Source organism: Electrophorus electricus, chromosome 25 (genome assembly GCF_041902795.1).
Source record: "Electrophorus electricus isolate QZ-2024a chromosome 25, ASM4190279v1, whole genome shotgun sequence".
Classification (NCBI taxonomy): domain Eukaryota; kingdom Metazoa; phylum Chordata; class Actinopteri; order Gymnotiformes; family Gymnotidae; genus Electrophorus; species Electrophorus electricus.
Genome location: NC_137521.1, coordinates 1894011 through 1906625, shown reverse-complemented (window position 1 = coordinate 1906625; position 12615 = coordinate 1894011). Strand labels below are relative to the sequence as shown.

General features: G+C 40.5%; 1 protein-coding gene across 3 annotated transcripts; it reads right to left on the bottom strand.

Annotated features, from left to right (window-relative positions):
- Positions 1–267: 267 nt before the first annotated feature.
- Positions 268–10597, bottom strand: ark2cb (arkadia (RNF111) C-terminal like ring finger ubiquitin ligase 2Cb). Of its 3 annotated transcripts, none has more exons than XM_081707536.1 (8): positions 10325–10597; positions 4633–8266; positions 4328–4465; positions 3883–4012; positions 3357–3461; positions 1954–2049; positions 1405–1508; positions 268–1287 (listed from the first exon to the last, which is right to left on the bottom strand). In XM_081707536.1, exons 2-8 carry the CDS (start codon positions 4842–4844, stop codon positions 1170–1172), a joined length of 903 nt encoding a protein of 300 aa, XP_081563662.1. In that variant the 5' UTR covers positions 4845–8266; positions 10325–10597; the 3' UTR covers positions 268–1169. The 3 variants fall into 3 exon arrangements, with proteins under 3 accessions (XP_081563662.1, XP_081563663.1, XP_081563664.1); XM_081707537.1 differs by having other exon boundaries at positions 4328–4462; XM_081707538.1 differs by lacking the exon at positions 4328–4465.
- Between the last annotated feature and the right edge of the window lie 2018 nt (positions 10598–12615).

Sequence of the window (12615 nt, the reverse complement as noted above, 5' to 3'; positions counted from 1 at the left end):
GCAACTGGTTTCGTGCACAATATGACGTTAGAGCTGCTTTCGAGTACTCTACATACACCACACGTCCAAGCGATACCACACTTACACTGCTAATGGAAACACTGAGAAGTAGGCTGTTGCGATTAGAATGTGTGCTTGTCCTACAGGCATTAGGGTATACGATACACTCTTGGTTACTTCAGTGACAAATTGAGAACACAGTGTCTTCAGATTTAGTAAGAGAGCTCTCATGCATGAACTGTCCTTCCTTCCATTATGTTTCCGTAAAAAAAAAAAAAAAAAAAAAAGAAACCAACACAAAACAAAAAAAAGCCCTGGCCTCTCACAGAACATGCATTTTGAGGATACTTTTCTAAGCATGGAGAGTTCACAAGCACAAATACATACTGTCACAGCTTATATCAAGCCTGGCCTTGCTGTTACCATAGTTACAGAAAGTACATTAAGCATCACTTCTGATAATTACAGTCAAGGATAGTTTGTTAGTATCATTTCGTACAGTTGGATTACTTGACTTGTGAGAACAAAGTTATCCTTACATGTTTCCTACTAAGATTTTGTTTGAAATCCATTTTACTTTCCAATCTACCCTTTACATTTCAACAATAACGTGCCACGCACGCTGACTGTTCCCACGTAGTACTCGTGTAGAGTACTCGGAGTTGATATGCTACACCATAGAAGAGTGCAGAACATCAGAAATACGTGACTGACTACTTCTAACATTCGGAAATTTGGAAGCTTCTTAATGCTTATGTTATAATGTGAGATCCATTATCGGGTGAGACATCATGAGAGAGGAAAAGCTTTAGGTTATCTGCAGTCAAGACCATCCAGGAGATGCGCTTACTGTCCTAAACACACAGAAGGTGCATGCAAGGGACTTTTACAGGATCCATCTTAACGACAGATGCGGCAAAATCCCAAGACCCATTGAAACCTGCCTTGGATGCTCGTACAGATCTGAATGCTCGTCTCCATGAATCATCCAACCCCTTCCTGTTTTGCTCACTTCCCTGTTCGTCTTTAAATCCTACCTGCTTCACGTCTTCGCTTGGCTCAGAAGGCAAGGTCAAAGGTGAGAGGTGATGGAGAGACAGACATTTGGCAAAGTACCCAAAATGGGAAAGGGAGAAAGGGCAGGGTTTTCACCAACGCTACATAAGACATCAGCTGTCTGGTGTCAGCTGGGTCTCAATGTCCACCCTGCAAATGGGACACTTCTTATTGGTTGCCAGCCACTGGTCCACACAGGCCTGATGGAAGAGATGCATGCAGGGTAATCTCCTGAAATAAAAAAAACAAAAACGTTAGCTTCAACTGAGCTTAAGTAATAAGCATCGGTTATATTAGCTTTAAACAAATGTGAGCTGCGCAATGAAACCTATGAAACTGCCTCACTACCTCACGTCCTCTCCATCCTCGAGCATTGACAGACATATTGTACACTTCTCATCTGTGTCCAACTCATCCTCATCCATCCCCATTTTCACTTCCAGTGGTCTTCTCTAGAGAGGGAGCACAGAAATAAACATAAAAGAACACAATTCAGCAAAGCATGTTAGGTGCATGCACATGACTGAAGCAAACTTTTCACAGTGATATCAGTGATCAAGCTGCATGTTTTATCAATCAACAATATTTCATCTGAAAACCTGAGAACTCTGAAAGAAGCCTCAATATATTAAATCATTAAATCCAAGAATATAATCAAGATTTCCTTTTACATATTTAGGTTTAATTTTATATATCGTGGTTTCATTCAATACTTTCAGGTGTGCCTTTAAAATGCTTAGGTTTCGATAAACATTCTCCACTTTTCATTCCACATATATTTACATTTCATTCAATATTCTGAGATTTTAAATTTCATATATTCAGGTCTTCATATTACATATTCAGGTTCCATTTCAATATTCTTAGGCTTTCATTTTGTTGTCTAGCTATGTTCACCTTTTTGTACTTATGAGGAAACGTAAATCTCTCAATCGTTGTCTGCACAGCCCCTCGGTTCACATTACCGAGCCTGTCTTCCAGCTGTAAGAGTTCCTGGGATTAAAACACATGCATTTGGACTGTCAAAGTGTAGTCATACTTTCTCAATGTTTAAAGACCTCCTCCAGTTAACATGTTTGTGTTGTGGTTTTTATATGCTAGAAGTCAAGTCATGGGTGAAATGAGTATTCACCACCATGGCTAAGCATTTTGTCACTGGAAGTGCAAGGTACTAATGACAGGTGGTATCAAAAACATGGATTCACACAACCAAAGCTTCATACATCACAAATCTAAGGAACGAATCCAGCGCACTTGTAGTATGGAGCTTTCCGTATCATTAGCATAAAGCTACGATAAAACGAGGGGTATCTGAGGAGAAGCCAGGTGTAGTATCGTATTTTGCTAGTTATCACCAAGTTCAAAATTATGGCAGAGAGGTGTTCTGCTTTCAGTTACAAAGCTGCAAAAAGAGAAAATAAACCTTCATGCATTTCCAAAGGACCTAAAAAAAAAATCAGAGAGAAATCATTGCAGTTTATTTGGAAAAATAATGTAAAAGTTAGCCAATTCAACTGCACATGGCACACAGAGAAAGCTGCTTTCTGGATACTTCTCCCACATGCCGTCATATGTATAATTTGTGGTCAAGAAGTGGCCAATATTAGCACATTCTGGAAAGACAACAGGTAATTCCATATTATACGACATGGGCATGAGTTTATTTTGAAAAATATTTTTTCAATGGGGAATTCTAAGCATATCATCTGTTATTCTTTTAAAATATAGGCTACATATCATCATGCGCCGTCACTGTTAATATACTCCTGTATACAGCTGTGCGCAGAGCTGGCAATTGGGACCACGCTTGTCTAATATTAACAATGTATTATTAGCTGTCTGATGACAGTCAGGCTAAAGACTCATATTATTACCATTATGTTTGTAAAGAGCAATACATAAGACACATTACCATGCTGATACATTGACTTGCAGGTGGCCCTGTACGGCTCACTCTTCTTCTGAGACGGTTTCCATTTCAAACATGCATGACTGAATTCCTCCAATATTGCCACTTGCCATTACATAGCATACAATAGCTAGCAATACCGAAAACAAGCAGTTTTGTGTGTTCATTGAGCAAAGTTGAAGGTGAGCAGGTAATTTCATACTGCAGGCAAATGGCAGAGGAATAGGCAGAAAGTATTTTCATATTCATAGATCCACATGTATTGAATGAAGGCAAAGGTGTAGAGTTACATCCAAGTCACTTTTTAGGGCATTTGGGGAATGTTCTTGGAAATAATTTCTAAAGGAACATTTAGTCAGGGTGGGTGAATCAGGATGGGATTTGACAGTACCTCATAACTTTCCCGCACAGCGGTGGCATGGCGAGATGGATTGAGACCTTGCAGGGTCAACAGATGCAACTGTGGATAGGGGTAGTTTCTGATCTCATGGACAACCTGTAAAAGACAAACACCAAATCCACCACAAACCTCACTCCAGCCAATTACCAATGTATTTCTTGGGATTTTAAATAACTGTTCACATGAGATTGATCTAATCTTCTCTCCAGTTAAAGATTAATATAATATTAGGGGACCACTTTACATTTACCTGACGCTTTTATCCAAATCGACTTACAATTATGACTGAACGCAACTTGAGCAATTGTGGGTTGAGGGCCTTGCTCAGCGGCACAACAGTGGCAACTTGGTGTTGGTGGGGCTTGAATCGGCAACCTTCCCATTACTAGTCAAGTACCTTAACCGCTCAGCTACCACACCCAAATAGCACTCTCAATGAATGTTTTTCTGAAACGTTAGTGAATCATCCACAGGAAGGCTGCTTCGACCCATGGGAGACTGGCTGTGGAGGACGTACCACTTGTGCGGGGGATGCATTCCTGTGGAAGTGGCTTATCCTGGGAGAGGACAGGTAGTGCGGATAGTGCTGTGGGAGCTGGGGGACGTGGTACTGCGGATGAGACAGCCCTGGATCCACACTCAAGTCCCTGAGAAGACAGGCACGGACTTGTTTAGACACTCCATATCGCATTTGACCCGAGAGGGCTCCTCCGTTCTGTTAACTGCACAGACCCACCGAGTTTCATTAAAGCAGTTACTAAACAAATACAAGGTAGCACTGAAACAATACACATATATATCCTTCAATGCTATTGTACTTCACATGACCACTAATCTAATATTTATGAGAAAAACAATAATTCACTCCAGAAAGCCTTTAAAAAAAATCTCAAGACAAAAGGGCGGACAATATGACAAGCTGGGTCATTTTTCTGAAATGACTGACCAGGAAAAGAAATTACCAGTCTGTTCCTTCAGCAAGGTACCGTGGCTGCTGAGGTGCAGGTGGGGGAGGTGGAGGAACGTGGATGGAGGGGGCATATTCGTAAGGTGCACGAAGGGTTTGGGGATGGTGGGCTGTTCTATCTTGGGTATGTCTGCTTGAAAAAAAACCAAAAAGGGACACCAGCCAATCAAAACGCATCTTTGCACTTATAGTTCTTTTCTATCTGGTCACAGTTTGAGAGTCCGCATCCGTATTTCTTGAGGTTAAAATCTAGACATTTAAATGTAAGTTTTTAGCAGTGGATGTGGCAGTAGGACATACCTGGGCTGTGGAAGAATCCTCCTGTGCTGTGCCTCCAGAATCTGCTGCTGGATGAGGTATTGCTGGTGTAAAGCCTGAGGTAGGAAGGGGGGGGCTTGGATGTCCTGGAACTGCGGCATGTGGCCGAGGGGCGGGTGTAGCGGGGCGGCTGGCTGGTGTGCAGGGGCGAGGTGCGGGTTCATCCCCGTCTGAGATTGTCCTGGGTGGGGCATTGGGAAGTCGACGGGGATCTGGGCCTGGGGGCCTACGTGGAAATGCCGGCAAGAGGTAGCATGGCTATGCTGATGCCTGCTAAACTGAGATCCTGCAAGAACAACGACACCGCATCAAATGACGCCAGGCACAGACAGGCTGATCTTCAGGTGAACGTGCGAACCCTGGTTCTCAACTGCCCTGAGCTCCGCAGGTTTCCCTTAGCTCTCTAAATATCCATGATCAGTAATGGAAATGATGAAGAATGCAGGGTGAAGCAGAGTGCTCTATGTAGATTTTACTGCCATGAAATACCACCAGCGCTGACTGGCAGCAGTGCGTGCAGTTGGCTTTCGCTTCTCAGGGTTACTTCTCACCTCTCGGCAGCTGACACTTCAGCGACAGATGTGTGCAAGCTTACTATTATTTACTGACTATTCCAAGCAGCTAACCGCGCCTCTCAGAGCGAGCTCCTTGGCCAGCTGATGGAGTCCACACCTGCCGCTTCAAGGGCTGCGCTAAATCTATAGGCTTTGGCTCAGATGAATGATTCACCAAGTCTTCACAAGGTGGCTCCTACAGTTGTGGTGGCAAAGCATGCAGTAGATGTTAAAGGGAGAAGGGAGAAAAAAAAACAAACAAACAAACAAACAAAAAACCTCTCACAGAAAAAAAAACAGACCTCTCATTTCACATTAGCACGCTATAATGTCTATTAGCATGTGTTAAGGAAATCTTAAAATTAGAAATTAAGGAATTTAGAATGGTTATAGTGAGAATTATTTAAAACTGTCCTGGACCTGTGTGGGTGCGGTAAAGAAAAGAAGTAAATGCTAAACTTGGGAGGTGGGGGGAAAAAAAAAACATTAAATTAGTAAATAACATCAAGAATTAAGTCTACAGCTGAATATCACTAATCTTATGCATCTCTAGACATTTCCCATGAAGATATAAAAAGGGTGAACCTAACATGCATGAATAATCTACACAAAAACAAGTGTGATGCTCAAACAAAATGATAATCATCAGTCTCTGGCTCCACACTCGGGCAGCTTCTTGTGAATTCCAAAGACGTTTTCTCTCTATTTTTGAGGAAAACTGTGACTTTCGGAAAGAGACGCGTCCTGTCTTCAGAAAATGGCATCAACACATTCTACACACACTCCCTGGGGCTTTCAGGTCATGGCAAACCTTTGTTCTGTTCCAGCTTCCAACACACTTGTGTCAGGGAATCTAGGGCTGTAAGGCACCGATTACCTGTTTCACCTGTGCTGAGAAATAGAAAAGGTGGAGCCGCCAGGGTACGAACTGTGACCGGATTGTGAACCTCAGCTACTTCAAAAATAATTCTGGCAATTTAACAGTTAGCACAACAAATGCTAACACTAAAACGAATATTAGTTGTTAGTGAATAAGCATTACTAAAAACACAGTAAGACTTCTGTCATCAAATTGCTCAGTACACAATGACATGGAATACTGGTCCTAAAATCAGAGACCTACTAAATGTGTGAAACCTTTGCTTTGACATTTCTTTTTCAATGCATTATATCAAATCCTGGGTCTAGGGCAATTAATGATTTTTATGTCAAAACCCTAACTACTGACAAATTAAAATTCTACATAAAGACACCTGGTTACATCTTAAATATTTCTGTTAAAAATGGCTTAAAATACGAGAGAGAGAAGCTATCCTGTTGACTTATTACAAGTTAAACATTCACTGGCATGAAGGTCAAACTACAGTAATTTTGGCAGGGAAAAAGCAGAGGCATCATCAGTGAAGGATATACTATGAATGTGCTGTATATACGTGCAATGAATTCCACCCACTGCCAGAATGTCGTCCAAGTGTTAGTGGGGAAAAAGGATCAATCACAGAGATGGAATGTTTGGATACCTCCACACACCACAGAAGAGGGACATCTACATTGCATCGGGATCATTTACTGAAACAAGACTTAAAGGTGCAGTTCTAAAATTTGCATTGCAATCACTTTATAAAACATGGGTTCTGCAAATTTCCAAACCCTCAGTCATTATGGTACACATTGAAGGCAGTACTTAATTCTGCCCGACAGCTTTAAAACATTGTAACATCTAGCACAGTATGTTCTGAATAATCTAAGGGATGACTGGGGTCATCACACTGCACCTTCAAGTGCCTAAATAATCAACATAAATGACCACATATAAACTCATTGAGGCCTCATGATGAAAAAGCAAGGAAATCAATCTCTCTGTCACAGCAGGAGGGAGGAGGTGGGGGGAGACAATAAATGGAAGTCAGCAAGAAGCACACTGGAGGTTAGGAAAAATACTATATTCTTTATTGAAAAATATTAGTATAGGTGGATCTGTGTCATAATAATAACTCCATGCAACAAATAAAACAACATTGACCAAAGGCAAGGCCCACCATGCTCCGTACAGGGTTAACAGAACAAAAGCAGCATCCAATGAGCAGATGTGTTGGCTACAGCACATTACAGTACAGCAGGGTACATCTTTACTACAGAAAGATTACATTGGAGTCTAATCAATGTAGAATAAAATAATATGAATAATGTGATTCATGCATTGAAGTCTATTACCAGAACAAAAGGTAGAGAAACCACAACCAAACAATAGGCTAGACATTTCCACTCCAATAGAGGATATCTGCAGCAGTGCAGGAAATAAACATCCCTGTGAACTGGATAGCATTTTGGAAATTATTCGTGCAGAGATTGGGTAAAGTGATTAATCAGAGTGATTTTTTGGCTGGCATTTTTGACAGGCCTTAATTAGGCTGTACCCAAAAACCATGTGGCCCTTATCCAAGTGATCAATACAGGTGCAGTGCAACAAACTTGTGTGGGCTTTCTGGTCATTGCTACCAATTAGTGACATTTATTTAAAACTTTGTATCTCTCTAAAACTATGAAAAGAGGAAAAAACAAATTTTAAAAGATCAAAAATAAACAAACAAACAAATAAATAAAAATAAATAAACAAAAGAGCCCACACATGGGAGACGGGTACAATGCACCTTCATGTGTGCGAAGCGAGCCGTGCCTTTTTGTTTCACGTAATGTTAACAGCAAAATGCATCCACTTTACAGGAATTTACACATGTTTACTACCAAGGCTGGATGGGGGGTACATGAGTCACTTCTCTAATGCTACTTATATGGGTTAACTATGTCAACTTAACATAGAAGACATCTTATCTAAATGTGTTAGCTATTTTAGTCTTTAACATAAGGGAGTACAGTCTTTGGTGTTTAAATACCAATGTCGTCTTCTGATGGAAAGAGGAAATGAAGAAGGGGGATCACAAAACAGCTAAATGCAGAGAACAGGCAGAGGCCACACCACACAGCAGCAGATGATCATTAGCTACACAATGGAGGGGGACGACAAAGATCTGATAATGCAGAATGTAGAGCCAGCCTCGATACTATGAGACAGGAAATAAGAACAGAAATAAAAGCACAATGAAATCTTTGATGCCACTCCATGGAAATCAGTGCCACGCTAGCTTAGTTAACTGGCTAGCTACATTCACTCAGCTAGCTAGTCAGCCGGGCAGCTAGTAGACAATATGAGCAAGCTAAGCACAGTTAGCTAGCTAGCTAGGTAAGCCAGCTTGGTTGGCGGAAACCTCCCCTACAGCTAGAGAGAAGTGGCAACGAGAGAACCGTGGTTAAATGTCAGCGAATGATATCAGTGTATAGTATGCAAGTATGTAATTAGAAGATGAAATCACCAATTGCTACATTTCGAGGAAATTGATCTTCTCTGATATTTGAGGGCTACCTAAGGTCTGCAGGATTTGATGTAAATAACGTTACTAGCTAATTACCTAGGTGATAATCCCTAGTTACTTCGCTAGGCTAGATAACCGAGGTGATAATCCCTAGTTCCTTTACTAGGATAGGTAACCCAGGTGATAATCCCTAGTTCCTTCTCTAGGTTAGGTAACCTAGATGATAATCCCTAGTTCCTTCGCTAGGTTAGGTAACCTAGATGATAATCCCTAGTTCCTTCGCTAGGTTAGGTAACCTAGATGATAATCCCTAGTTCCTTCGCTAGGTTAGGTAACCTAGATGATAATCCCTAGTTCCTTCGCTAGGTTAGGTAACCTAGATGATAATCCCTAGTTCCTTCGCTAGGTTAGGTAACCTAGATGATAATCCCTAGTTCCTTCGCTAGGTTAGGTAACCTAGATGATAATCCCTAGTTCCTTCGCTAGGTTAGGTAACCTAGATGATAATCCCTAGTTCCTTCGCTAGGTTAGGTAACCTAGGTGATAATCCCTAGTTCCTTCGCTAGGTTAGGTAACCTAGGTGATAATCCCTAGTTCCTTCGCTAGGATAGGTAACCTAGATGATAATCCCTAGTTCCTTCGCTAGGTTAGGTAACCTAGGTGATAATCCCTAGTTCCTTCGCTAGGTTAGGTAACCTAGGTGATAATCCCTAGTTCCTTCGCTAGGTTAGGTAACCTAGATGATAATCCCTAGTTCCTTCGCTAGGTTAGGTAACCTAGATGATAATCCCTAGTTCCTTCGCTAGGTTAGGTAACCTAGATGATAATCCCTAGTTCCTTCGCTAGGTTAGGTAACCTAGATGATAATCCCTAGTTCCTTCGCTAGGTTAGGTAACCTAGATGATAATCCCTAGTTCCTTCGCTAGGTTAGGTAACCTAGGTGATAATCCCTAGTTCCTTCGCTAGGATAGGTAATCTAGGTGATAATCCCTAGTTACTTCGCTAGGTTAGATAACCTAGATAATAATCCCTAGTTACTTCGCTAGCTCTCACCTTCCAGAGTATACCAGAATGCTCAGAGGACAAAACGGGACTTGCACATTTTAATCGCTCGTGATTTATGGCCCACGCTCTATTAACGGCAACTGTACATTTTGTCTGCTGGTACAAATGCGCTAACTAGGTTAGCTAGCTGCTGTAAACCAGAGTTAACCCGCTAACGCAAACATTAGCCGCTTTGGGCCTTCACTGTGGATTAACAACTCTAGTGAGCCACGTACGGACTCACACCGGGGACCGTTGGGACAAATCACCACACCGCCACGTTAGACGTTAAAAAAACCCCGATAGCACAAGCAAGATCTCCAATATCCCACGTTTGTGACATATGTAGTAACGACACTCCACTGGCTAGGTGAAAACGGCTGCTAGCTGGCTAGCCAACGGTTTAGCTTGCCCTCAGCAGAAATAAATCATGCCACGATTACTCCAAACCCACTTCGCACAGCTCGCTTGCTTGCTAGCTAGCAAGAAGAAGCTGAAAATTAATCAAATTTGGTTATCACTAGCTTACGAATCGATCATAATATTAACAAAGGCCGATTATTATTTTTTTTTTTATTTAGTAGCTAGCTAGGAAGTTACGTGCTTGTCGCTAGCTACATTAGCAAGCAAGGGCTATTTCTTCAGGAGGATTTTTGTACGTTGACGTTACTCTTGTAATTCAAGGAGGATAAATGTGATAAATACCTCTATTCCGTACCGAGCCAAAAACAGGAAGAACCAGGTATCCAACATGTACTAACACCATTTTGAATTCTTCTTAGCGTTTAACAGTCTTTAGACAGATGGCTCAAAATTGCTGTTCAGTACAAAAAAAATAAAATAAAAATAAATAAATAAAAAAAATTGTACAAATTCTAACGTTACATTCAGGCCGACCATGCAGTTGCCTTGAGGACAAAGACGGAGCAGCAGACCGCTGTATGATGAGCACAAAGATTTGACATGAAGGTGTCGCTACTTTAAGTCACCACCAGGGGCGCCACTGGCCACAAAGCACACGCCTACACTACAGACTACGCCTGCCCTCTTTAAATAAACGAGTATAGACTTTTCAAGCAAAAGTTTTATACTAGAAGCATCTCCAGTGTGTGTGTGTGTGTGTGTGTGTGTGTGTGTGTGTGTGTGTGTGTGTGTAAACCTTTGTGCGCAAATGTCATAATTTTAGATCCTGAACCTAAGTTCTCCAAAATAAAATTATGAAATGAAAGACCAAAATTAAAGATAAAATTCAAAAGTTCATTTGAATAGTTTGTTTCCTCTTGCACCTAATGTAGTAAAACGGGCAATGACATTGGTGTCCAAGTGTCCTTTATTTTAATCATACAGCAAAGAATTACTGTGTTTTTGCGATCGCAAGAGCAATCCAGTCTCAGTTGTAGCAAAGCAGCCTCACACGATTACATTTCCACCATCATGTTTTACAGTAAGATACTGATTTGTGGTTGTATTGTTTGATATGTAGTGTCTCCAAATATATTGCTGTAGCCTACATTTACCAAAAGGTCCAACCTCTTTCCACCCAACATTGGTCTGGATTGATAAAACATTAATTAACATTGGTCTGGACTTTAGTTTGAGAAAGGTGTTATATAAATGCAACTAATAATAATAATATTAACAATAATAATAATAATAATAATAATAATACTAATATTAAAGCCCTTTTTAACCCCTTTCAAGGTCCTCTTTGGGTGGCCATATTGTGCCACATTGTACATATTTTCATCCATTTTTTGTTACTATTTCTTATATAAGACTCAGAATAAGAGCTGTTTAGGAATAAAATCCAGGTAATTCAAAGGATTCAAAAATATTTATTTGCAGCTGTATACATGTGAAGAATGTATTCATATGGCCTTTGTAAATAGCCCATTTATATTTTATGTATTCTGTCCTTAAATTCTGTTAGTGTTTTATTTGAGCAGACAGTTGCAAAGCATTTTGCTGCTAGTTGTATTGTATATGACTACGTATGTGACAAATTTTGATTTGATTTGACAAGATGAGATTATCTCTGCAGAGTTCAACATTCCGAAGAGAATTGGGACAGTCGTTTTTCAACAAGATGAGGTATAATTTATATCACTCCTCTTTCAAAGTGCTGATAACACAAATTGTTTACCCATGCCCAGCATGTGTAGTTATAACATGAGAATATGCTGATGACTGATCTGACATCTACGACTCTCACCTGCTTCTGCTCAGAATAAGACCTTTCCTAAGTGTCTATGTGAATATAATGTTTGTAGCAGTGTTAAGCAAAGACACAACAAGTGATACAACTCACCATCCTTGGAGAAACCCACTGACAAGGAAGAATCCCTTACATTCCTCACATTCCTTACAAGGCTAACCATGCTAGAGCATTTGTACATGATAATGCAATTCATAATGTATAAAGGAGACCCATTATGCTTTTTCATTTTCCCCATTCTTTTAGTGTGTTATATAACTTTAGGTGCATGTAAATGGTCTGCAAAATTACAAAGCCCAAAGTACACCCCAGCGTGAGTAACTCTTTCCCAAATAAACCACTTTTCTCACTTGCCTGAAATTCCTCAATGGAAATTAATCCATTTACATCTTGTAACATGCTCCATATTGCCCACTACAGGCATGGTAATTTATGGTATGGACAGTGAGGACATGTCCCTACCACTTTTCTGAATACCTAAAATTGTCCCCACAAGTATTTTAGTAGCCTATTTATTGCATATGTGGTTAAATCAAATATACTATAATTTCCATTGGCTTTACAGTTCTCCCACTTGCTGACGGCAGAGATTCTATTGGTCTTTCTTCCCACCTAAACATGCAGTAATGTGATTGCTGGAGTTGAGTGCATGTTGGATTTAAACAGTGCAGTGTTTAGTCAAAGGAGCTTTGCCTCTGTGATCATGTTATGGTAACAGAATAAAAAAAAAAAAAACTTTAAATAAAATTAAACACGTAATACTGAATGTTCTGTAATATGA